A 26,870-nucleotide genomic window follows, 5' to 3' on the forward strand; every position below is an offset into this window, starting at 1 on the left:
TAAACCTCTGACGAAGCGTGAAAACAATTTGTTTGACCCTGACGCTAGCAGAGGGCTCTTCGACAGCAGAGTTAATCAGTCAGTGCCGGAGCCCACAAGCGGTGTCAGCGGGCTGCCGCGCTGCCATCTGCTTCCTCCCCTCCTCTCACCCCCCAGGAGTGGAGCTTCACGCTCCCCTCGCCTCCTGCCCGCTGCACTGGGTCTTCTTCTCCTCTCCCTGCTTGTTTTCCCCTTTGCATGGAGCCTCAGGCACAGATTTTGGGGTGTCTCGACTTATTTCCAGGGTCTCCCTCATTGCCAACCCCATGCTGTCCTGGTGTGAGAGCGTGAGGCTCTCCTCTCCTCCAGGGAAACCTCCCCAAAATCCAGGAGCACTTACTTGACAAACTGTCCCAAGTCCTCACAGAGGGTTTCGCAGCCGGGCCACTTGCACTCTCCGTGGCCGTAGAGCGGGTGGGAGCTGGGGGTCTCTTCATGGGAAGAGCTGCAGAGGATGGAAAGGGACTATCAGACCGGGCAGCCGTGATGCTCCAGTGTTCCCATGCATGGGACCAGCCCTTGGGGACCCACAGTGACACCTCTCTGCCCTCCACAGGTATGTGGGCACAGTGAAACAGCAACCAGACTTGTTTGTGGGGTGGGCAGAAACCCCTCAACCCCCTGGCTCCACTGCCACTCCCGTGGGTGGTTGATCCCATCCCTGTAGGTGGTTGATCCCATCCCCATGGGTTGTTGATCCCATCCCTGTAGGTGGTTGATCCCAGCCCTGTAGGTGGTTGATCCTAGCCCCATAGGTGGTTGATCCCAGCCCTGTAGGTGGACGATCCCAGCCCCTTGTACCTCTCTAGAGGTAAAAGCACCAAGTGCCGGAGCCCAACCCGGCTCTACCTGTCCCTTCTTGGCGTGTGCATGGTGCTCTGTCCGTTGGGCAGAGGGTGATGGGAAATGGGAGGCGAGACCTTGGCGGCAGAAAACGAGGTAGAGTTGGAGGTGTTGGTGGTGAGGTCGAGACCCTCTTGCTTAATGCTGTCCTCAACTGGCTGGGCGGCCGTGACCTCCTTCCAGAGCTGCTGGAGGTCTGAGGGGCACACAGCTACAGTGTGGGGAGAAAGCATCTGTCATCAGCGAGGGGAAAGAGCAGCAACCCCTCGAATCCATGCACCAGGCTGGCTTGGAACGACCTCACAAGCTCCCTCCCTGCGCAGCCGGCACAGTTCCATGAAGCTCGGGTAGATCAGTGAGGATTATGGACTGGGAAATCACCACTCAAAGCCAAGCATTGCCCTCTGTGCATGCAGCCATGAGGTGAAGATGAATCATTGGGAACCCCAAAACAAGCCCTGCAGAGCTGCCCCAGGTATCCCTTGGCAGGAGGAAGCCAGGGGCCCAATCCTGCACACGACCCAGCACAAACTCTCCCACGCTACAGGAAAGCTGGGGAGGGTTCTTTATCAGGGAGTGCAGGGATAGGATGAGGAGGAACGGTTTGAAGGTGTTCAAGGCCAGGTTGGATGGGACTTGGAGCAACCTGATCCAGTGGGAGGTGTCCCTGCCCATGGCTGGGGGTTGGAACTGGATGGGCTTGAAGGTCCCTTCCAACCCAACCCATTCCATGATTCTATGATTCATTCTAAGTTGCTCCTCCCATTAATGCAATCAGGCCCCAAACTTTAGATGGGCACACCAGGAAAAACAACATTCCCAGCCCTCTCCCCAGCCCATTCCTAGGCCTCCCTTGCTGCAGGGAGAAGCTGCAGCTGTGGGGACCCCTCCAAAGTGCCCCCCCTGCCTCAGCAGGGGTCCTTACCTTGGGGAAGGGTCTGGAGGGGCACGGTGCCCTGTCCCGGTGGGAGGCTCACCAGCCCCTGGCGCTGCAGGTTTAACAGGTGCTGCTGCTGGAGCTGCTGCATCTGCAGGAGCTGCTGCTGGAAGGCCAGCTGCTTGTTCCCTAACGGCTGCCGGGAGACAAAAGGCAGAAATCAAAGCCCGTTATTTCCAGCTTTGCAGCAGCAGCAGCGGCCTCGCAGGCGAGGCAGACGGCAGCAAGGGATGCCCGCGGCGGTGGTACCACGGTACCTGCTGCCAGGCTGCTCTGCCCGCTCAGCTTGTGGCTGAGCTGGATGGAGGCTTTGATCTATCGGAAGAGGAGGGGAAGAAAAGGAAAGGGGAAAAAAATAAAGCACTGGAAAGAGAGAGAGCGAGCAGAGCTGGGGGCTTGCTCAGAGCAGAGATCCAACTCTGCCTGCAAGGAAGGTGAATCTGCAAAGCTGAGCTGTGGGGTCCCATGTGGGGAGGCTCAGGCGCAGGGTGAGGTCCCGTGGGCACCGAGCATCACTGGAATAAAAGGGACACCCAGAAGGCAACCTGGATGCACAGGACCCTCCTTTCATCAGGGAAATGGTCCCTATTTGCCAAAAATGACCAATCCAAGCCCCTTGGAGGGAGCAGAAAACAACTGCCTGCAGGGGAGAGGCGCCCAGCATCCTTCCAGGTAGGGTGATTCTCCCACTCGTCACTCATCCCCAGGAGCCGGGCCACGCTCTGACCAGCATAGCCAGCCCTAAACTAGTTAGGCAGGCCAGGTCCCTGGGGAGGCACCAAGAAATCCATGAGAATTAACTGAAGGGGAGAGAATTCAATTAGGGATGGGGACAGGCAGCTGCTAATCCGAGCCAGCCATGAGAGGGGAGCTGCCCCAGGCCTGCCCAGCCTCATTAGCAGGGCAGGCGTCTCCGTAACCCCTTGAACCCCTCTGTGTTTGCGCAAATGTTGTTTGTAGGTTGTGAGGAGCCAGGCTGGCAGGCAGCGTGAGCCAGCTGTGCCGCGGCAACCAGCTCCTCCACGGCAGCTCTGTTATCATGGGAAGTGGTGGCTGCCCCATCCCTGGAGGGGTTCAAGGCCAGGTTGGATGGAGCTTTAATCACCCTGGTCCAGTGGGAGGTGTCCCTGCCCATGGCAGGGGGGGAAACTGGATGGGCTTTGAGGTCCCTTCCAACCCAAACCACTCTCTCAATGATCCCCGAGGCTGCACCTCATGCTCTGCTCAACAGGGAACAGCAGGCAGACTCTACGTGGCAAATCCCGTTCGTGGCTTATTTGTGAATCAGCAGGTGTTGGTGCCCCGAAGCAGCACCCTGGGGCCCGTGGGATGCAGGTTATCCCCTGCAGATGCTCAGCCGTGACTTTGAGAAACGGGAGGCAAGGAAGGGCTCCAGGCATTGCCCTGGAAAATCCCCACAGTCTACAACACAAGACACAACTGCAAGTCCTGCCCAGGGCACAGGGAGGGTTTATATCTGGTTTCTCAGCCTCAAGAAGGATGTGGGAACTCCTCACTGTCCTGTCCATCTCTTGGTCACATCTTGTGCCCCCAGTGTCAGGTCTGGTTCCTCTCTGGCATTGCACCTCTGATACTTAAAAGGCATAAATCAAAGCAATTTCTGCTTAGCGAAGGGAAATCCCTGTGCTCACCCTCACTCCTCAGCAAGGCACTGACCCAGGAGGGCTTCAGGGACATGGGATCGAAGCACTCAGTGGCCTGGTAGGACCATGACGGAGATAAAAATGGGAGAGCAGGCTGCGTGCCTTAGGGCCATAACAGAACCAGCACTGTCCCCCTCAGTGTCCCTGTCTCTGTCAAGGGGAAGCTCTGCTACCACGTGGGATGGACACGCATGTTCTTGCCTTGGTTAGAAACTGGAATCAGGATGGGCTGGGTTCTCCTCCTCTCCCTGGCTCCACTGCCGCCCTCCCCGTGGGCGCCAAGGCAAGCTCAGGCTTCGTGCAAGCACAGCCCCACTCACAGCTCTTCCAGGCTGCGGAACAGGGGGGAACAGGGAGTGGATGAACTCCTGAGGATACCCAGAGCTCATCACCTGCGCCTCATACCCCAGCTGGGCTTTCCCGACCAAGTCTCACCAGGGCTGCAACCCTTGGGGAACCGACCCATGTGTGGTTCTGGCAGGGAACCACGCTGAACTTGCACCTTCATGAGCTTCAAATCCACGGGTGCATCCTTCCAGCCTCACCATGAACACAGGGATGAGCCCCAGGAATACAAACCCTGGTTCCCAGCACATGCACAAACGCCTGGACTAAGCCAAACCAAAGACCTCTTCTCTCTGGGGACACCAGTTTGCCAGTCTCTAGGGAGCAAGCACTAAACAGCACAGCCAGCAAACTGCACAGGCTCAAAACCATGGAAAGCAAAGAGTAAAGAGGCGTATCCACACGTGAACCTCCTGAAAGGCACCCATCAGCCCAGGGGCTACAAGTCAAGAGCTGTGGAGAAGGCAGGGAGGAAAGAGCCTGAATTTCAGTCTCAGCCTTATTGAAAATCTCTCTCCATTGCCATCACCTCATGAGCTTCACTCGGTTCATAGAATCATCAGGTTGGAAGAGACCCACCGGATCATCGAGTCCAACCACTCCCATCAGTCATTAAACCATGTCCCTCAGCACCTCGTCCACCCGTCCCTTAAACCCCTCCAGGGAAGGTGACTCAACCCCTTCCCTGGGCAGCCTCTGCCACTGCCCAATGACCCTTTCTGTGAAATATTTCTTCCTAATGTTCAGCCTGAACCTCCCCTGGTGGAGCTTGAGGCCATTCCCTCTCGTCCTGTCCCCTGTCCCTTGGGAGAAGAGCCCAGCTCCCTCCTCTCCACAACCTCCTTTCAGGTAGTTGCAGAGAGCAATGAGGTATCACCTCAGCCTCCTCTTCTCCAGGCTAAACACCCCCAGCTCTCTCAGCCGCTCCTCATAAGGCCTGTTCTCCAGCCCCTTCCCCAGCTTCGTTGCTCTTCTCTGGACTCACTCCAGAGCCTCAACATCCTTCTTGTGGTGAGGGGCCAGAACTGAACACAGGATTCGAGGTTTGGTCTCACCAGTGCCGAGTCCAGAGGGAGAAGAACCTCCCTGGCCCTGCTGGCCACGCCGTTTCTGATCCAAGCCAAGATGCCATTGGCCTTCTTGGCCACCTGGGCCCCTGCTGGCTCATGGTCAGTCGCTGTCAACCAACACCCCCAGGTCCTTCTCCTCCAGGCAGCTTTCCTGCCAGACTTCTCCTAGTTCCTCTCTCTTCCACAAACTCCAGCCCCTCGAGTCCCTCCCTGGTGCCGGCTGGAGGAGCTGGCCCCACGTTTGGGCCAGATCCTGCATTTGGTCTCTGTGACTCTTCCAGTCCCAGCGTGGGGGCTCGGGGTGCAGAGCTTGGCCGGCGCTTGGCGTACATTAGACGCAGATGACTGGGTGCAGCTATCGGGGTAAGAGCTGCCGTCACTTTGATTTATGAGCACATCAGGAGGAGTTTCGGCGTGACACGCAGGACTGACAGGAGCAGTTCATTAAGCTGACACTGAGGTTAGGCAGCAGGCAGCCCCCCGTGCCACCCCCTCCCCTGCCCTGCCAGACTCCGGAGAGGGATAACCCCCTCTCTGGGAGCTTTAGGGGCAGACAGAGACCCACTGGCCTTGTTCCCCAAGGATATTGGGGTCTCTTGGCACTCTGGGATGGGTTGGAATGTGCTGCAGCTCAGCCCCATCCCGGCACGATGCGTGGATCAGCCTTCCTTGAGCCCCCTGGCGTGGCACAGCTCCTCGCACGCCGTGGATACAAAGCACCCCCTGCATCCTCTGGGACAGGATGCTGCCGACACACGTTTCCATCCTCCGCTCTCCCTCTTTTCCTGCTCTCCCCTTCCCCGTGCTTGCTGGGGGCCCTCCAGCCGTGCTGCTCCTCCTGGGGAGATCTAAGCCGCTGCTCCAGGAGAGGCTGCTACCTGCTCCCAGCTGTTCCCACCTGCTGTTCCCCCTCTGCGCTTGCAGACGAGTTGCTGACTTACAATTACACTGAGGCGAGTCCTTGAAATCAAGCAGAGGGGAAGCAGAAGGCGCTCAGTTTACAAACCTTGCAGCGGGGCCGTAATTAAATACCGCCGTGGATTTCCATGAAGGAGCCGACGGCAACCAAGAGCAGCTCTGCGGTGGCATCCCAGACACGCCAGCTATTCCCCGTGCTGACAGGGGAAGCGACAGCATCACCGCTCCCGACAGGCTTGATTAGCAGCTGCCCAAATGCATGGGATGAAACCAACCCCACAAGGCACAGCCAGGGGCTTCAAGGAGGGGAAACACCACGACATCTACTTGTGGGGTTCCCCTCGCTGGTTTTGCCAGTCCTGGGGTGGTTATGCTGCCAGGAGCTGGACATACACCCCGTTAGCAGCATCCAATGCCCTTTCCCCTCCCCACCAGACTTTCTTAGCGGATAGATTTCTCCTCTCCTCTGTGCCATTTAGTAGGAAGTTAACACGCGCTTTTTAAACCAGGAGCCTGCTAAGCAAGCCCTTTGTTAAAGCTTAATTATATCCTCGTTCGTTGCTGCAATATAACATCGCCACAGCCAAGAGGAAAGTCCTTGAGGAAGCTCAGATTTATGCCTCCCCCGTTCCCAGAGCACGAGCAGCTACTCCAGCTCCTGGAGATGGCTCTGATAAAGCCTGACCCCGCACACGCTGTGTAAACACACCAACATCCCACAATGAAAGCCCTGGGCAAAGTCTATTGAAGGCTGGAGTGGGTGCCAGGTCCCCGAACTGCTCTGGCTGCTCTGCTCCCCCAGCACCGGCATGTGCTTTGCCATCGAGCCCCCGCTGCAGCCACCCTAATGCAGAGTCTGGGCTTAAACGCTTTCTTCCTCAAAAGAAAGCTGAGTTTTTAAGTGCTGATAAGTGTAAATCAGGCTGTTGAAATATGGGAGGGGGTTTGGTAATGAACAGCCCCAGCACCCCATCCCCTTGCTTGCTGCTGAGGCTCGACAGGGACCGAGTGGCTCAGCTCCACATCCCTCTGTGCTGGGAACCCAAGGAAATGACACCCGATAAAGAGGGGCAGCGGTGCCAGACACACAGCAGCATGTGCAATGCAAAACACCTACACCGTGTGCACCGATCTGGGAAGAGAGGGAGGCAAAAATATATAAGAAATAAGGAAGAGAGCGATGCTGTCTGTCTGCTGCTGGTCGAGTGGACCCCTAGCCCCCGTGCAACCAGCACCCCCCGAAAACCGAGCACTGTTGATCCAGCCACAACGCCTCGGAGTGCATGACTATGTGGAAGGACAGCAAAACCTGCCGTGTAAAGGGAGTTATCCAAGACTGATGCAATCACATCGCTATAAACGCTTCTCCATAAAGCAACCACCTCCTCAGCATGACCTGGTCATGGAGGGGCTGATCACCCCTGTGCTGGGCTGTCTCCCATTGGAAAAGCCCTTTGCTGGCACCGTTGCTATTTCACGCAGCTCTTGGGTTTTACAGAACCGCCTTTCCTGGCAGGAAAAGCCCTGGTTTTTGTTCCTACCTGACCAGCCCTGCCTACTTCCCAGGGTGCTGCCGTGCCAGCTCAGTCAGAGGCGCGCAGGGCAAGTGTTGAGCAAGGGCTGAGCTGAACCTCCTCTGCCCCTCATGTGAGAAGGATCTGGGTAGCCCTCACTCTCTGCTGGGGGCAGCGACCTGTTCCTCCCACCAGGGATGGTCTGGTGGCTCTGCTGGAGCTGTCAGCCCACACCCATCCCATAGTTTCTAGATGCACGGACAAGGGTGCAGCGCTGAGAACGGTGCAGCTCGGTGCACGTGCCAGATGGCAGATAGAGAGGAGGAACTCCCAGCACTTGGACCCTCCAGGAGCAGGATTGCCCCCGTGTCCTATCCCTGCTGGCTCCCAGCTGGCTGCCCTGGCTGCTGGGATTCTCACACATCTTGTTTTGCGCTGCTCCCCCTTTCATTTCCTGCCAAATCTGATGGCCCAGAACCCATCAGCGTGAGCTCACCTCTTTGGGTTGCTGCTTTCCGGCTTGCTGCTGCGTCAATAGCTGCAGGTGAAGCTGCTCCTGTTGCTTCTTGTAGTATTCCTGCAACTGGGAGGGAAGAGAGGGACAGGAAGGGAGAGAACAGTCTGGATTAGCAGCAGAAACACCCTGTTTACATCTCCCTGCTCGCGCTGCTCAGTGCCCAGCACCAGGCTTTGCCACAGCCACGCCAGCTCCTGGCACCGCGCCGCCAGGGCAGGATGAAAAGTGCCTGCCGAAGGAGTCACAGCTGCAGAAGAAACCTCGGGCACGTGCTCCCAACAGCACAGCATCCCCACAGAGCCAAGCAAAATCCCCAAGCACCACTGAAGCCAAACCTGCTGGGTTTTTTAACGCCAACCGGTTGCCCTGGCTTTCCAGGAGCCTCCGCCTTGCCTGGCGCCAGCGAGCAGGGTCACAATTCCTGGTTTAGGAATTCCTGTGCATCCTGGGGATTCTGCAGCTGGGCTGGGGCAGGAGGGGGGTGTTGTTTGATGGGGGGATGCAAAACATGGGGAGGTGGGCAACCCTTTGTGAGAAGGGGCCCAGGGGCTCTGGCACGTAATGTGGTATTTCAGCAATGGAAAACCTATCATTAAGGTTGGAAAAGACCTCCCAGATGCGAAGGGACTGGGAACAAGCATGGCCCCATCCCTGGAGGTGTTCAAAGCCAGGTTGGATGGGGCTTGGAGCAACCTGACCCAGCAGAAGGTGTCCCTGCCCAGGGCAGGGGGTGGAACTGGATGGGCTTTACAACCCCTTCCAACCCAACCCATTCCAAGACTCTATGAAACAGAAGGGTTGGCTGGGCCAGTAAAAGAGATAAAAACAACCTAGTGATGAGCCTCCACAGAGGGTCCCAGCCTGCAGGAGGCCCCAGCCCCTAAATAAACTGTTAGTGATGGATTTGCTGTGGGGAGGAGGGGGATGAAGGCACGGGGAGGTCAGCGAGACCCCAGCAGCCCCTTGGTTCCCCCGCGCAGGGGTGATGGAGGTTCAGGAATGCCCCTTTGGATGCCGGGAAACCTTTATCAGCTCGGGGCTGACAGCGCTGACAGCAGCAACTTTGCTTTTTCTGTCGGGGAACAGGTTTGGAGAGGCTGGGTGTTTACCCGAAAGCCAAAGTCAGGTCTCTGCAACACGGCCGAGAGCGGCTGCGGGAACATTGGGTCAGGGGTGAGAGGTGTGATGTTTGGTTTTCTTCTGGTGGAGAATGCGAGCTATTCCGGCCTGGGTTGTTTAATTTGCAGTCAAACGTGTTTCTTTATCCGGCTCCAAAGAGGCTAGGGAGAAGGACCCACCCAGGGTAGTGTTTACCCTTTGTTCTTTCCCTGGGGCCAACCTTGAATCCTTATCAGCCTGTTTGGAGTAAACAGGTACTGGAGGCAGGAGGAAGGGTGGGGAGGATGCTTGTGGGATTTCTCCTTCTCTCCCTCCCGCCTGCCAGGAGGTGTTTACCCAAGCAGACCTGTTTTGTTTCGGAGTTGAGGTTTGTTTTTTTTCCTTCTCCTCCTTTTTCTTGCCTCCCCGTTCCATTTTACACTTGACAGAGCGTTCCGGAAAAGCTGTGCGAGGCCGTGAGAAACAAACCCACGCTCTCAGGTCTGGAGTTGGACCCAGTCACCTGCCCCAAAACCCAGGCAGTGGCCACGGGGGGGTCTGCTTGAATCATAGAATCATAGAATCTATGCTTGGGGTCCGTCGAGCCAAGAGCATCCACTCTAATCCCAGCTCTTCCCAAGCGCTGGGCAGCCCCAAACCAGCCCTCCTGCAGGAGATTTCTGGGCTTAGAGACCCTGACTCAGGGCAGCAGCATCTGGCTTTGCCAGCACTGTTAGCACCTGCAGGTTTTGTCGTCCCTTGATGCTGGGAATCCCCATGGAAATATGGGAGGAAGACAGGAGCCAAAGGAGGAAAGGATGTATCTGCTTGCTCCCAACAAGCTCCAGCATTTACACCAGTGAGGAATAGCTTGGCCAGATCCAACCAGAGCAGAGCCAGCGTTGTTACCTGTTGCAGCATTATCGCCTGCTGCTGCTGCAGGAGGGCCTGGAGCTGGGGAGGTGAGAGGATCTGCTGCATTTGCTGCGGCGTGATCATCTGTGGGGACATCATGGCCACGGACACAGGCACCTGCAGAGAGGAAGGACATGTCACCACTCCTAATTCCCACCCTGGAAAACCATCCCCAAATGCCAACAGCCTGCAAGTACCTCCCACACCCCAGGGCTGTCCTTGAGCATCCTCCATGCTCCCCATCCCCTTGTCACCTTTGGGTGAAGCCCTTGGCCACCAGTCTATCCTGATATGCCCCACGGTGCAACTGGCATCGGAATGAAGCTTCCTAAACCATGAGCTCTCCCCACCCTGAGGGCAGGATGCTCTCTGCAGGGTACACAGGCAGCTCAAATCCACAGCTCCTTCCCCTCTTGTGAGCACAGGAAAGGTGCCCATCACTGCTCCTTCCCTCAGAGCTCTGGAGGATGCAGGGAAACACCACGGGAAGCAGGGAAGATACCAATCACCCAAATAACTTTGCAAAGCAGAGCATGGAGAAAGAGGTTCCCAGGTTTTCCACAGACACATCAAAGCTTTACCTCCAGTTGACACCAGTAACTCATGTAATTACCACGCCAAGTGGAGGGGGAGCCAGGAGAAGCTGCCAACCCCTGCCTTTGGTTATCATAACACGGGTCCACACCCCCACGGCAAAGCAGCGGAGAAGGTGTCAGTGATGGATCCCAGCCCTGGAAGCTCTGCCCACGTGGAGCAGTGCTGCCCTCCCAGCCATGGCCCAGAAGAGCTGGCTTGTCTCAGCCCTCTGCTGATCCCATCAGCCCAGAGCCCTTCCCAAAGCTCGGGGCAAGGTTATGGCTCTGTTGTAATTGAACAACCTTGCCTAGATGCTCCCTTTCCCTGGGAAAGAAGGTAACTGCTGCTGCTGGGAGCAGGAGAGGTGGTCAGCCACCAGCAGCCTCCTGCCTGTCCCTGCCCAGCAGCCTTTTTGATAGGACCGAAGGAGGAGGCAACTCCTTGGCACATGGGACGTGGAAGAGCCCAAGTCAGGCTTCCCGTGCAAGCCAAGGACCCAAGTTTGATCCAAAATAGATGACTTGTCATCCCCTCACTCATGCGTCCTAGGACCTCAAAGACCAAGGCGCAGAGAGAAAAAGCAACTGGCTTCAGATCACCCAGCAAAGTCCAAAAGAGCCTGGTACGTGCCAGCTCCTCCTGCCCTGGACCCCAGGCTCCTGGTCTGGACCTGGGGAGGGGATCTTTATCAGGGAGTGCAGGGACAGGACAAGCGGAACAGTTTTCAGCTGCAAGAAGGGAGATGGAGATGAGAACTTAGTAAGGAAAGCTTTGCTGTGAGAGTGAGGAGGCCCTGGCCCAGGCTGCCCAGAGCAGTGGTGGCTGCCCCATCCCTGGAGGGGTTCAAGGCCAGGTTGGATGGGGCTTGGAGCCCCTGAGCCAGTGGGAGGTGTCCCTGCCCACGGCAGGGGGTGGAACTGGATGGGCTTGAAGATCCCTTCTGACCTAAACCATTCTATGAACCCCAGGGGCGACCCTGTGCAGTCCCTCCCGTCCACGCCAGACGTCCGGCCGGGCTGGAGCACACTGACCTTCAAAGGAGATTGCAATAGCTTATCTGTTTACTCAGGCATTTTGCTGGAGGGAGGCGTCACAAGCGGGCCGAGTTTCATTTGTCGCCGGCGATCTCCCCCACAGCCGCCTTCGTGTCAGAGTTATTGATTAATTGCTGCGTGTTCACACCCAAGAGCTGCTGCTCGGGCGCCTCTGACTGCACCGGCTCGGCTGGCAATGGAGAGGTCGGGAGGATGCAGGAGCATCCCCAGCAAAGAGGTACCCGATGATGCTCAATAGAGAGCGAGGAGAACCTCAAACACCTCCCAGAGCACCAGCACCACTAAAAAGCAACTGATAGAGAGCGAGGAAAACCCCAAACACCTCCCAGAGCACCAGCACCACTAAAAAGCAACTGTTCTGGCGGTCAGGTGCTTCCAAACAGCTGGGCAAAGCCCTCGTGGAACATCTGGGAAGGAGGGAAGCTGGCGAGGCCGGCAAGACGAGAGCAAGCAGGGTGCGCGCCCGCTCGCTGGGAGCTAAGCATCCTGCTAATTTCCCCTTTGCCAATTCATCAGCTGGCAACGTGCTCGGAATGAGAGCCCCTAATTAATTGCTCAGCCGCATCCCCCCATCGCGGCGGCTTCCCCGCCCCCACCGCTGCCAGGCGGCCTCTCGTACACGTTTGCTGGCATTTTCAAATCGGAGGCATCCTAATTACCGGAGAGTTATAACACCTTCCATTTCTCGCCCAGCGGACTGACACCCTGTCAAGAGCAAAGAGAATTGCCAGAGGTTTTGACAACACTAATTGCCCCTATAATCTAAAAACACAAAGGAGAGGCGATTAGTCGAGAGGGCCCCAGCTCTCGATCCGACACGAGGTTTTCACAATGTTACAAGAAAACAAAAGCAACGCTTTTTAGAGTTTGATGGCTGCTAACAAAAGCAGAATTATATTTTCATACAACCTTTGTCTGCATTAAATGGCTTTTTTTTTTTTTCCTTTTGCTTCCGTGCTCCAATGCGGAGCTGACACGGGGAAACGGTGGTGGATTCGTGAGGTGTGAACGGGGTGAACCGGTGCCGGCTCTTGCCCCAAGACAGAGGACGAAGCTGAGTGAAGTGTTTTCCCCAAAGCATAGAAAACATCCCCATCCTAAGGTTTTCAGGGAGTACAGGAACTTTCTTTAGTAAAAAAAAGGCACTGGGGAGGCCCTGGCCCAGGTTGCCCAGAGCAGTGGTGGCTGCTCCATTCCTAGAGGTGTTCAAGGCCAGGTTGGACAGGGCTTGGAGCCCCTGATCCAGTGGGAGGTGTCCCTGCAAAACAAGATTGGAACAGAAACATCTACTCCCAACAGAAATGTCCCAGAGGAGGGACAGCGTGGCACAGACCCCAGGATGCCAAGAAGTGCAGCTCAGCCCCTTCATCTGCACCCGTGGGACTTGGTGACCACCAAGTTGCCCCACGGAAGGGATGACCCAGCCTGGCACCCCTGGATAAAACAAGGTTTTGTGCAACGATTGCCTCAAAACCACCCAAAAACCAACAGAAGCAAGAGCCGAAGGGCTGCATCCTCCTCCATCCATTCACCCAGCAGCAAAGTCCCTCCCCAGGCACCAGAGCAGCCGGAGACCATCCTTGCACGGGACAGTCGCATCACCAGACCCAGCAAATCCCCTGGGAAGCAGCAGCGGCTGGTCCCCGGCCGGCGCGTCACGAGCTGGCATCTGCCAGACACCGACTCAGGAAGGGTTTGACTCACGCCTTGGCTGGCTGCCACTCTGCAAAACTGCTTACTAACAGCTCCGGCTGCCTCCCAGAAAACCCCAGCGCTGCGGCTCCGGACGGGGAACTCGAGGGGGCGATTTTCCAGGCGGTCCCGGTTGTAATCCCTGCATCTCAGAGGATGGGGCGGATGCGGATCATCAGGCAGCGGGTGGAAAACGAGACGGGTATTACAGGGGAAACTCGGCACTCGGCGTAAGCGTGGAGCGACTCTGCCAAAGCCGGCTGAGCGAAACAGGATTTGGCTGAGCAGAACGCAGCAGGATGGGGAGAGAGATGCTTTTAGTTCAATTTTTCTCAGATTTTCTATTTTTTTTCTTTTTACGGGAAGCAGATTGCAACTCCCAGCCATGTGGCAGAGCAGAGAAAGCCATGGCCTGACGGCCAGTCTTGGCTCTGAGCGCCGCGTGGCTGCATCAGAGGGACGGCCGCCCTCCTGACCCCGGGGACAGCCAGCTTGGCACATCCAAGAGGCAACTGGGACGTCCCCCATCAACCCAGGGCGTGTGAGCAAGCCTGCGGTTTGCTCAGCCTCAAAGCATCCATGCACTGACCTTCACCTCCCACCTGTGCCATGATCCATGTCCCCAGGGAGCTGGGGAAGGAGCATCTCCAGGTCCCCACTGAAAACCACACATCCAGCTCCTAGCGAGGCAGCCACAGCCCAGACTTCATCCCTGCTGAGCTGCGGGGGGACTCTGGGGCCACAGGGTTGAGCAAATCTCTCCTTGTGGTGGGTGCCTGCCAGGTACCTGGGGGGTTCAACGCGTCCCACAGAGCCCAAGGCGCTGCACATCCTTGTCTCTGATCTAATCTTGGGTTTTAATTCCCAATTAGAAACAACAGCAAACATGTTTGTGCTGTTTTCTTTTTCTTAGAATACCCTTTTCAATTCCAAACCCAACAGAAACAAACCGAGGAGGTCGGTGAGGGAGGCTGGGAGCTGGGAACAGAACGGGAGAAACAACCACCACCAAGAGCAGCTTCAGGTCTGCTGTTTTTAGGAGCAGGGCATGAGCAAATCTCCCTTCCAGAGAACTCACTTCTTGCTACCACAGCTGGAGAAAAGCAAACCTTTCACTTCAAGAACAGCCAAAGCGCATAGGCACATCCACATCCCTCTCTCCTGCGCTCAGCATCCCTGGGCAAGCTCTGAGATTCAGCTGGCGCAGACCATCTACAGGAACTTCAAATGCCCGGGGCCACCCAGCGATCCTCTCACATCACAGAAACCAGGGTTTACACACCCTGATGGGCGGCACCCAAACAACGCTCTACCACCACTCCGCTCACTGGACCTTATGAAGATGGGACTGAGCTGATGGACCAAAATCTACCCAGGGTTAGAAGAGAAAGCAAACCCAGGCAGCTCCAGCCCCGTGTGCCAGGCTGGGTTTTGAGGCTGTGGGGTCATTTCACGAGCACTTGGAGCAGCCTTAGCACCAAAGGAGTCATTGTCTTGGAGGGAGGTGGCAGGAGGAGGGCAGCAGCATGGGGTAAGCAAGTGAGTGGGTGCTGGTGTTTCTCCAGGGAGGACTAACAGCCACTGATGTTCAGCTGCACGCAGAGAAAAGGAGGAATCAATCCCCTGTGTGTTCAGCCCATCGTGCATCCTCGTTAGCGCAGCACGCCCCGCCGGGGAGGCACTAATAGGCCATAATTGGGCTGCAAGTCGCAAGAAGTTGAAAGGGAGGTGGCTGGGGGATGCTCGGGCAGAGGCAACAGTGCGCTGGCTGTCCGAGAGCCCCTTCCATGGCACAGGATCCAACCAGGATCCTGGGGGGCCACATCTCCTCCATGGGCTCGGGATGCTGCCAAGGAAATCCGCAGGGAAGTTGTGGAGAGGAGGGAGCTGGGCTCTTCTCCCAAGGGACAGGGGACAGGACGAGGTTCAGGCTGAACATCAGGAAAAATTTTTTCACGGAAAGGGTCATTGGGCACTGGCAGAGGCTGCCCAGGGAGGGGGTTGAGTCCCCTTCCCTGGAGGGGTTTAAGGGACGGGTGGACGAGGTGCTGAGGGACATGGTTTAGTATTTGGTAGGAATGGTTGGACTCGATGACCTGATGGGTCTTTTCCAACCTGGTGATTCTATGATTCTATTCTACGATTCTATGACTCCTTCGCTCCTGCGTTAATCCAAATGTTGTGGCAGTAGGGATGGAGCAGGATGGCAGTGCTGTCAGGGCCTATAGGGGGATCTGGAAAAGTGCAAAAGAGGGTGGGAAGCGGTAGGGAGAACAGGGACAGACAGCAGTGCGACGAGTTCAAATGGAAAAATCTTGCACTGCGCGAGCTGAGACAGACGGGCTGCTGTATTTTTTCCTGGAGAGGGAACGCAGAAGGGCTGGTATTGATCTGTCTTCATTACCCATTTCACTCAAGTTTCAAATCAACAAAATACACTTTTCCGCTCTGCTGCTCTCCCCGCCGCAGCAGACAAAAGAAAAGCAATTTCCCGCATTTTGCTCCAAACTCCTCTTCCCTCAGCGCCCGTCAGCCCCTCTCCCATTTCAGAGGCTTTTGAACCTCAGCAAGTTGCTCCCAACAGAGGCTGAGAGACCCCTGGCTCCAGCAGCTGAGCTGGGAAAGGGACCCCAAAGACGGCACCCTAGGGTTCGGCATTGCCTCCGAGCCAGAAACGGGCCAGCACCGAAAATATGGGGCATGGACAGATTCATAGAATCAGAATGGTTTGTGTTGGAAGGGACCTCAAAGTCCATCCAGTCCAATGCCCCTTCAGCACTGGAAACACAGCCTTCTCTTCTCCAGGCTGAGCAACCCTAACTCTCTCAGCCTGTCCTTGTACGGGAGGCGCTCCAGCCCTTGGATCATCTCCATGGCCTCCTCTGGACTTGCTCTGGACTCCTCACTGCCTTTCCAAACACGCTCCAGCACCTTGTACCATGGGCTCTACCAGATACCAGCAGCCCCTCCCCATGCCAGTGGGGTCCCAGCAGGGATCCACCACACCAAAACTCGCCAAATGCAAGACTTTGTCAGCATTCATCCACCAAGTTTCTAACAGTTTAAAAGTTGCAAAAGAGTAAAACCATTTAAAAGTACTTCAGGATAGGGTTTGGGGGCAATTTTTTAGATGCATCTGTAACTCGAGTGTCAGTGTGACGCACTCCACACACGCCACCAGCCATCTGGGGGGAGAGAGGGTTCATACTCCAAAAAACCCAACCCCAAGATGCTATCGAGCCCAGCAGCTCCTTGTTTGTTTTTAAGAGCACGCTGTCGCCGTCTGTCATCAATATTCCTCCTGGCTTGGAGCCCCATAAATGTCCCGTCCCCATCAGCAAGGTGGCAGGGAGCAGCAAACGCATAGCGTCAGCAGCTCCTGGGGTCTGGGTGCTCGGCACGGGGCTTCTGCTCTCTCTGCAAGCACCGGGATGCTCCTGGGAGTCCCCCGTATTTAGGACACCCCCCCCACCTTCAGTGCCCAAGTGATGTGGAAATCCAGCCTCTGGGTGCCAAACACAGTAAAAAACCCCTGTCCTGCCACGCTCCTCTATCTCTCCCCAGCCAGAGGCTGCTGCACTGGGACCCAGCCTTCCTCCACCTCCTCCTCCTCCTCCTGCAGCCGTCCTGGCCAGTCTCATCCACACCACTGTGCCGTTAGATAAACTTCCTTTCAAAGGAGTCTGCTTAATCCTCTATCTCCCCTCAGTCAGATCCCGCTCCAGCTGCCGGTGGGGCCGTGGGGGGAGGAAGAGGCCGGTCACTGCTGAGTTATGAGCTATTTCTGACTCACGTCTACAACTTTCACAAGTCCTTTTGCAACACAAAAAAAAAAGGGAGGAGGGGAGAGGAAGGCAGATCCAGTTTGCTCCAGCAAAGCCGCCGGCTAGATGGGGAGGTGAGAGAAAGTAGCAGAGAAGAGGGAATGGGATGATTGGTGAGCGAAGAGTGTGAGCATCGCAGCAGCAGAGGGAGAAGTAAGGGATGGGCAGGGGAAGAAGTGCAGGCAGGAGAAGCTCAAGCAGGGATGCACACCCATGGAGGGGAGCGAGGCACCGGTTACCGGAATCTGACTTCACCCTCACTGCCTTTGTCCTTCGCAGACATTTTCCATGCAGTGACTGCATTTCCTTCCTGCGAGCACCAGTGGAAAAAAAGCCGCCTGTTTGTGTTGCAGAAGCCCTGACTAATTCCCACTGGTCGTACCCAGCTGCCGCTTCCCAGCCTGGTGGGGCAGCTGGGGGGCTCTGGGCTCCCCTGGACCCTCGGAAATCACACTCCAGGGCTGGCAGCACCAGGATGGTTCTTCTTCTTCTTCTTCTCCTGCCGGCTGTGGCTCAGCCGTGTCCCCGCTCACCGATTCCAGCAAGGAGCCGGCGATTGCCCATCCCAGCCCTGGTTCTCGCTGCCCTCCTGTTGCCGTGCTGGCTGAGCCTGGCACAGGCAGGACCTCCAGCTCTGAGAGCGCTTGTGCTAATTACTTTCCTTTGTTAATTAAACCCACGTGGCTCTAATAAGGTAACCTGCTGTTCTTCGATAAATTTAATTAGCCTGAAGGGAGAGCCCCTCCGCACAGCTATTTAAATTGTCACTTCCCATTGCTTGGGCATTGCTTCTTTCTGCCTCCATCTCTCTCCAGGTTCACACCCCTCCTCAGCACCTTCCCCTTGGTTTTGGAGCACAGCAGGGGAGCAAAGGGGACATCCCTCCTCCTCTAGGGGAGCAGGATGCTATCCAAGGGTGCTACACCCACCCAAAGCCCTGTTTTCCAGCAAGTCCACAAAAACCCCACCCCAGCTGAGCCTTTGTCCTGCCCCAGCAGCTGTTCCATGCCAGAGGACCTGCCCTGGCTCTAGCTCTGAAGGATGGTCCGTTATCCAGCCCCTGCACCCTACCCACAGCACCTGGCATCAATCCTGGGGTGTGTGACCCTGAGAAACTCTGCATCTCCCTGTCTGAAATGCTACTTGAACATAAGGTGGCACAGCAACCTTCTGCTCCGCGTCCTTTGTAGGATCATGGAATGATTTAGGTTTGAAGGGAGCTTAACGCCCATCCAGTTCCAACGCCCCCACTACAGGCAGGGACACCTCCCACTGGATCAGGGGCTCCAAGCCCCATCCAACCTGGCCTTGAACCCCTCCAGGGATGGGGCAGCCACCCCTGCTCTGGGCAACCTGGGCCAGGTCCTCCCCACCCTCACAGGAGAACATTTCTTCCTAAGATCTCATCTCAATCTCCCCTCTTGCAGCTGAAAACCATTCCCCCTCATCCTATCCCTGCCCTCCTTAATCAAGAGCCCCTCCCCAGCTTTCCTAACCCTGCCTGAAGCCACCCATTCCCTCATATCACCCTTTCCAACCATTCCAGTACACAACAGGGACTGCATCCCCCACCCCAAAAAAACCTCCCCAAGAAACTTCTAGAGGTTGACAACGCATGTAACTCTTTGTGGGCTCCCGGTGTGCTCTAGCCATCCTGAAGACAGAGACAATGTGTTTCCATGTGTGCTCTCCCGCAGCATCATTTTGCATTCAGGGCTCTTCCTGAAAAAGGGGGTGAGGGGACACACGGACACACGTCCTCGGGGCTCACCTGCACCGCCGGCTGCTTGCCCTCATTGCTGCTGGGGGAGCTCAGCCCCGTGGCCTGCTGCAGCAGGAACTGGCGTGCCACCTGGAGAGCCTGCAAAAGAGACACAGCGGGGTGGGCAGGAGGAAGGGTGCCCTCTTCCTCCTCCTCCATCCTCCAGGCACACTCCCACTCCCCAGAGCAGCACCTGGATGTGGGGCTGGCCAGACTGACTCTCCGTGGGCTGGAGGACAGGCTAAGAGAGTTGGTATTGTTCAGCTTGGAGAAGAGAAAGCTCTGGAGAGACCTTAGAGCAGCTTCCAGTGCTGGAAGGGGCTCCAGGAAAGCTGGGGAGGGGCTCTGGATCAGTGGGGACAGGGATAGGATGAGGGGGAACGGTTTGCAGCTGCAAGAGGGGAAACAATTTTCAGCTGCAAGAGGGGAGATTGAGATGAGATCTTAGGAAGAAATATTTTTCTGTGAGGGTGGGGAGGCCCTGACCCAGGTTGCCCAGAGCAGGGGTGGCTGCCCCATCCCTGGAGGGGTTCAAGACCAGGTTGGATGGGGCTTGGAGCCCCTGATCCAGTGGGAGGTGACCCTGCCCATGGCAGGGGGTGGAACTAGGTGGGCTTTGAGGTCCCTTCCAACCTAAACCATTCTATGATTCATGGAGTACAAGCGATGCGCGAGGACAGCGCTATCTGATGCTCCCAGTGCACACTCTCCTGCCATGCCAGTACATCCCATTACAGACCACTGCTCTCTCTAGAGCCGCAGAGAGCTGGAAGCAATCCTGTCCTCCCAAAAACCCCCTCCAGATCTTCAGCGAGTCAGTGGGTCCAGCATCTTTGTGCCTTTGGCTGATTTTCACACAGCTCAGCCCTGGCACAACCAGCACACAAGTGAAGGTCCAGGGCAGGGGGCTCCTGGCTGATTTATTCCACACTTGCACAGAGCCACCACTACGTTTCTGCATCCATTGTGTCTAAAGCTACCATGTATATTTAATTTTACATCTTATCATCATGCTGGAGGACGCAAAAGTCACAATCAGTGCCCAGATTTGGCTCAGGCCAAGTGCAGGATGACACTCTGAATTAATAACCCCTGAGCGCATCCCCATGGAGTTTACGGTGATGCAGGAGGAGTTTAGCCAGTGACCAAGATGAAACCTGGTTATTTTTATGGGTGTTTGCCTAGAAAGAGTTCTGGGTTTCCTTAACTTGTTTCTAGGTGTCCTGCTGGGAAGTCGCACAACAGAGAAAAGAGGGAGAAACCAACACGAATCGATAAAAAACACTTGTGGAAACAACATGCGGGGACAAGCAGGCACGAGCCAGCCGTGCAGGGCAGTGTCAGCAGCCACAAAAAGTAGATGGAATTAAGGAAAATCCTGCAAAGAGAGAGGAAGGAGGGAGGAGCAAGTGTGAGCCAGTTGGTCACAGGCAAGGGCGAGCACCGGTGTGCGAGCAAGCTGAGAAAAGAAGCTTCAGTCAGGAGTGGAGAGCCAGAAGAGGGAATAAAGCCCTAAGGAAAACCACGCTATGGTACCTGGCTGCTGCTCCCAGACCCGCTTCCTTGGACGTTCCTTAGTTTAGCTTTTAAATTATTATTTTTCCCTCTTTTTTTGGTGCATTTCTAACAACACAGACATGGCAGGTTAGCACTAGGGGCTCCGAGCCCGGCTCGGCAGTGCTGCCAGCAGCACGGGGGTTCGCTGGCTGTCATCACCCCGGCCATAAATCACCTCCCCAGCTTGCAGGAGGTGGCTGCACGCCCCGAGAAAGGGCTTCTTGTTAATGCACCGCAGTTCTAGCTCTAAAGAACAAAGCCCCCAGCCCGTGCACTGCCAAATCCGCATCGCCCAGAGTGTGGATGCGCTTTAATCCACCCCTCCAGATCTCTCACTATTCACTTCACCTCTGCAAAGCAGGGAGCACCCAGAGCACCCTTAACCAGTTGTTCAACAGAGCATCCATGAAGACTCATTACTGGTGTTTTGACCAAAAAGTCCCTCTGCTGGGGTTACTCAGGAAGAGGGAACAGGACAGATTTAGAGCAGACGATGTCTGAGCTGTGCCACCACTGGTTTTCTGTGGATAAACCCACCTGACTCACTCCTTGCAACAGGTAGAGATTTTCAAAGTGCATTTGAAAAATGAGAGGTGATTTTAAAGGTGCTGTTGAAGTCAGGGGTTGAGTACAGGGGGTTCAGCAGACACAGCCTGGCCTACTTGATTTAAAAAATATATAATTTCGTAGTAAGGGACCTAAACTCTGCCCCAAACACAGTGCAGAGCACCCCCTGCCCACCCCGACTGTGATTGTCACAGCACACATGAACTTCACCCAATCACAGAGCAGTCTGAGTTGGAAGGGACCTTAAAATCCATCCAGTTCCACCTCCTGCCATGGGCAGGGACACCTCCCACGGGATCAGGGGCTCCAAGCCCCATCCAACCTGGCCTTGAACCCCTCCAGGGATGGGGCATCCACCACTGCTCTGGGCAGCCTGGGCCAGGGCCTCCCCACCCTCACAGGAAAACATTTCTCCCTAAGATCTCATCTCAATCTCCCCTCTCCCAGCTGAAAACTTTTTCCTATAGCTCTACCCCAGCCCTCCTGATCAAGAGCCCCTCCTCAGCTTTCCTGGAGCCCCTTTCAGTGCTGGAAGCTACTCTAAGGTCTCCCCACAGCCTTCTCTTCTCCAGACTGAACAACCCCAACTCTCTCAGCCTGTCCTCGTACGGGAGGTTCTCCAGCCCTTGTATCGTCTCCATGGCCTCCTCTGGACTTGCTCCAACAGCTCCATCTCCTCCCTGTGCTGAGGACTCTAGAAGTGGACACAGGGCTCCAGGTGAGATCTCACAGGAGTGGAGTAGAGGGGGAGAATCCCCTCCTTGGACCTGCTGGTCATAGAACCAAACAGGCCTGAGAAAAATCATTAGTCCAATAGGCCAGGAGTGTTTCAAAAGCAGATGGGATCCTATTCATCATCCTATGAGAGTAACTGGGGCTGCACCCAGGAATGGATGGAGCCTGGTGAGCCCAGCATGGGAACATCCAGAGCAGCCCCGTGCCCATCACCTCTTCCCAAGCCTTCCTGACCGGCTTCTGGGGATGCTCAACAACCGCATGACCATTAACTTGCGAACTCCCTTTATCCAAACGGTTGAAAACCAAAATCCTTAAGGATAAACGTGGCAATTTCCTGCTAGGAATGGTAGGAACCCATGGTCCGAGTCCTAGAGCCGCTGCAGCCCCAGCGCAAGGCACGCTTCTCTGTGGGGATGTTATTTCCCTGTTATTAACAGTAATAGATGTGCATCGGTAATGCGAACACAAAAACCATGTGACAGTTATGACAGCTCAAAGTCTGATATTTTAATTACTTTTTGAAATGAAAACAGTAATTCCGGTTAAAAGCCAAGGATGGAGGAATTCAAGCGACGGCCGCTCAGCACCAGCGTCCAAGGCACCCACGTAAGGACAAGTGCTGGACCACTGCATGCATCCTATATTTATCTATTTTTCCACGTGTCCATTTAACAGAGAGGTTTGCCTGGATTCGGTTTCTTCATCTGCACCATGTGAAATTCCTCCCGCGTTTGCAAGGACCATCTCGCAGAGGTGATCCAGCCAAACAAAAATCAGTGCGGTGGGTATGGGAAACACAGCAAAGAAGGGAAAAACAGAAGAAACATAATGCCAGCAGCCAGGCAAAGCGCTAAGCAGGACTTTTCCCAGAATCTCACTTCCTAAACCCAAATTCTGGCTGGTCCATGGGTGCCACCAAGTCCCTAGTGTCCGGCTGGCTCAGCCCCACTGGTGGCCGCCCACCCTGCGCTGCCTCTCAGGGGGGAATTTAATTCACTTCCCGCTGGCTCTCTCACTTTGTTGTGCTCTGAAGCACGAAATTACAAGATTTACAGGAAAAAAAAATTGACACGGCCTTACAATTGCACACTGGGGCCTCTCCGGCAGCGCCCCAGAGCTGCCCTCTCCCTCGCTCCCCACCACCCAGCAGCGATTTCCACTTAAGCCTAAGCTCAGCTCAGCCTGCAAACGAAGGATGCTCTGCCTGGCAGCACCTGGCTCTGCAAACCTGTTGCACAGCTCCGAGAATGGAATTTCAGGATGCAGAGCCCTACGATATCTGCACGTGTTAGCCCAGGTGCTGGGGGGGATAAAGCCTTCCCACAGGGATAAAGCGAGGAGGATGTTGCCCGCAACCTCTCCTTCGGGCTGAGAAGATTGGAAAGCAGGAGGAAGAAAGTGGGAGTGGATGGGATTTCACCTCCTGGCTCTATGAACCAGAAAGAAAATGATTTTTTTTAAAAAGCTGTGTCCTGCTGCATGGTGTTATTCAAGAGTCATTAGCGCGTTCCCCGTAATTAGGAACGAATGGGTTGTGTCAAATTCATCACGCTCCTAGATGGCTCCCTTTGATCAGCAAATTATCCCATAAAAAAGTTTGTAATGTTTCAGACACCGCAGGAGCTGATGCTGTTTGACTTTGCCCTCCCCAAGAGCAGCAGCAGCAACACAGTTCAGGGCTGTGGAAGAGGATGGTGACCCAAATACTCCTGGGGAACCTACAATCATCCCAGCCAACGTGATCCCATCCCTGGAGGGGTTCAAGGCCAGGTTGGATGGGGCTTGGAGCCCCTGATCCAGTGGGAGGTGTCCCTGCCCATGGCAGGGGATGGAACTGGATGATCTTTAAGATCCCTTCCAACCCAAACTATTCTATGATGCCGGCTTCCACCCAGCACACTACTGTTAATTCTTCCCCAAAGGCTCATGCTCCAGCTGCTGGGACATGATGGATGAACCAAGGACAGGCAGCTTTTAGCTGCCTTTCCCACAGCAAACACCACAATCTTCCCTTTCTTCCATGGGAACACCAGGTCCCATCAGCAACCAGAGATGGAAGAGCCCAGGTGGAGGAGATGGCATCTCCCTCACTCCAGTTAGGATGTCTGATACACATTCCACCCCTACGTTAATCTGTCCTCACTGCCTGACCTCTCTTTTCCCCACAAAACCTCCCCAACGCTTCCATCTCCCTGGTCAAATGGAGCAGAAATAGGTCAAGAGGTTCAAAAAGTCCAGTGAGGATGGAGACATCCACGGGTCATTCTCAAAGCACCAGCCTCGGCCTCCCAAAAATCAAACAACGCAGCGGAAAATCCCACCCAAGGTATTTAAAAATACTTTATCCTACCAGGTATTTTATTTGATGAGGGTGTACTTTTTAATTACACCCAGTGGTGCTTGGATGCTTCAGATACTGGAGCCAAAGCAGGGGGAGTGGGTTCACGCTGCCCACAGTGGGAACCACTGCCCCAAAATAGCCAAGGGATTTTCCACCTGGACGGGATCAAAGCTTTGCATGGGGTTTTAACCTCCAAGGAGTGAAAAAAACACCCTAAAAATTACATTAAACCAAGAATTTTGTAAGGGAAGAGGACCTATAAAGAGATCTGTCTCTTCTGTTCCTTTCGGAGGGCAGAAAGATTGGGAAGGGATGAAAAAAAAGTAAAAAAAAAAAAGGATTTTTTACACTAACCTCATAAAAATGACATCGTCACATTCCAGAATTAGAGCTATTAAACCAACACACACACACACACGGATATTTTTAGATGGATATTAACGGTAAATGATGCCATATTGAGAAGTACTTCCACCCAGCCCAGCCCTGGTCTGGCTTAACCAGAACCAAATGGCTTAAAGAGATCAAAATTAACAAAAATCACACAACTCTTCACAGGGGGGAAGAAAAAAAGTCCTTTTTACAACCAGCTCTGTGCCTCCGTCCCAGCTGTTCGCCCTTTCGCTGAACACATTAATGCTGCTGGACTTTATTCCTCTACTCTTGATTCTTCAATCCTTGCAGGCGAGGGGTTAAACCCATTTCCACTAATGAAGAACACAAGGAAAGAGCTCCTGACAATCCCACCCCACAAAAAAAAGGAAAAAAAAAAAAAGCCTTCCTGCATTTGTACTCGTTAAATATAAAATATAAATCAAGGAACCTAATAGAGAGATGAGTTTCACTTAAGTGCTCCGGTCTCATTTTTATCTTAAATACTCTAATAATAGCAGATTACACAATATATTTGAGATGTGATCACATGTTTCATGGAATGGTATCTTTCCTACAGCAGAAGTGCCTCTCCTCCCCCCATCCACACCCCTGTCTAACTATCAAAAAAGTCCAATTTGCTTCTTTTTAAAAAAAACCAACTTATTTTTGTTTAATAACTTCACATTTCTTTACAATATTCCTTTTTAATAAGACACACCGAACAATGCTAGAGTGGCTGGGGTTTCCAGACGGCTCCTTTTCCATGGAACTGTGAGTTGAAACGAGATACCAGGGACTTTGTTCAGGATTCCCTGCTCTGAGCATCCACGTGTCCCAAACTGCACCCCAAGACTCAGCCTCTCTTCACCCCACGGTCTAAAATCTGAGATGAGATGAGACTTGGGATTGTTTTTTGCAGGGATTCAGGAAAACCTTGGAGAAACTTTAATCATTGGCAAGGAGCCCCCGTTGCGCACACAGCCCCACGATGCTCAGCCCTGCACCCCGACACCCGAAGTGGAGCATCCTCCATCCTTGTCCCAGTGCAGGGAGGTGACACCCCCATCACTCCGCTGCCCCCGTTTCCTGCTCAACCTTCCTCTGCCCGGGATTACCGGGAGGGTCGACGTGGCAGGGGGGCGAGAGGCCAGCCCCTACGTTCAAAACTCATTAATGCGTGAAGGCAGCGGGGCCCTTTGGAGCTCGCTCGGAGGATGTCAGCGTGCTGGAGGTCTCGCCGCGTTCCCACAGCAACGGTGGTGGGAGACCCCGGCCGGCAGGCAGCCCTCCCATGCCCCTGCCCGACCTCTCCCCTCCGCCAACCCCGGCACAATGCGAGCGCGCGCTATTCAAGCTTTTCAGCCCAATCCCACCATTGAAATCCAAGGATTTAACCCGAACGCCAGCCCCTGAACGGGAGGGAAAAGGAGGGATGGAGAGGAGGGGGATGTTCCAACCCTGGGCAAGAGGGATGCCCTTTCCCCACATCATCCCACCAGGCTCCCGCTCTCCCTCTGCACCACAGGATGCTCTGAAGTTGCAGAGATCGAGCTGCTCTGAAGTTGCAGAGATCAAGCTGCTCTGAGGTTGCAGAGATCAAGCTGCTCTGAAGTAAAAGAGATCGAGATGCTCTGAAGTTGCACAGATCGAGGCGGAAAGAGCAACTAGGACAGAGAAAGCTGGGCTCTGGCATGGAGCAAAGCCAGTGCCGCTGCTGGCAACCCCTCTCCTGGCTGCTGCAGCTGGACACCCGCATCCTCTTGCTTCAGGGACATCCCATAGGTCACCAACCAGCTTTGGGAGCTCCCTGAACACCCTATGATGCACCCAGCTCCTCGCAAGCCTCCACCCGGGCTGCTCCCCTCTGAGCAGAATCCTCAGAGAGGAGTTTAACCTGAGATGTTCCCGCAGCCCAAACACTCTCCAAGGCTGCATTCGCTCCTGCAAAGGGTGGGAGCTGAGAGACTGTGGGTACCGAAAAAGGTCAAAACCAGCTCATTTCACCAAAAGGTACAAACCCAGCCAAAAGCGAAGGCAAAGCACGTGCCCCTGGGGAGCTGCATCGCCCAAGCAGATCCCTATGGACACTGAGAGTCCCTCAAGCCTTGGTGCGGTGGTTGAGTGATGGGTTCCCACCCCTCCATGCTTCCTAATGTTTCTTTGGGATTTCATATAGTTAAATAGGGACAAGGATTGAGCACGGATATTTCGGGAGCTGCGGCAGAGCTGGGACAGAGGAGCTGTCAGACAGGAACAGCCCAATGGTCCAGGAGCCTGCCTGCGACAAAGGGCGAAGGCTGGATGCTCCCGAGGATGGTGAGAAGCCTTCATGAAGCACCTAATTGTGCAAAACTCTCTATATGGGGACATTTATCCATGACCCCAGCTGGTGCTCAGCCTGTTCCCTGAAGCATGAAGATTGATAGTCCTCGGAACGTTTTTTTTCTCCTCCCCCCAAAGTGCTGTCATTGCAGATGTCATTTGTTTTTGGAAGTTTACCAAACCCTCTGTTTTAAGAAATCC

General features: G+C 54.9%; 1 protein-coding gene across 3 annotated transcripts in view; it reads right to left on the reverse strand.

The window, feature by feature from the left end:
• Positions 1–26,870, reverse strand: part of FOXP4 (forkhead box P4) — a 68,959-nt gene that overhangs the window by 16,270 nt on the left and 25,819 nt on the right. For 2 of the 3 annotated variants that reach the window (XR_011339070.1, XM_069876104.1), the window contains exons 3-8: positions 18,779–18,868; positions 9,855–9,977; positions 7,827–7,913; positions 1,808–1,955; positions 889–1,093; positions 380–484 (exon numbers count right to left, since the gene is read on the reverse strand). Coding sequence is in view for 2 of the 3 variants with exons in the window: in XM_069876104.1 (XP_069732205.1) it covers positions 380–484; positions 889–1,093; positions 1,808–1,955; positions 7,827–7,913; positions 9,855–9,977; positions 18,779–18,868 (758 nt within the window). In the remaining variant the exon portion in view is untranslated. The remainder of the gene's footprint in view (positions 1–379; positions 485–888; positions 1,094–1,807; positions 1,956–7,826; positions 7,914–9,854; positions 9,978–18,778; positions 18,869–26,870) is intronic. The other variant, XM_069876105.1, reaches the window with a different exon arrangement.

This window comes from Phaenicophaeus curvirostris, chromosome 24, assembly GCF_032191515.1.
Source record: "Phaenicophaeus curvirostris isolate KB17595 chromosome 24, BPBGC_Pcur_1.0, whole genome shotgun sequence".
Lineage (NCBI taxonomy): Eukaryota > Metazoa > Chordata > Aves > Cuculiformes > Cuculidae > Phaenicophaeus > Phaenicophaeus curvirostris.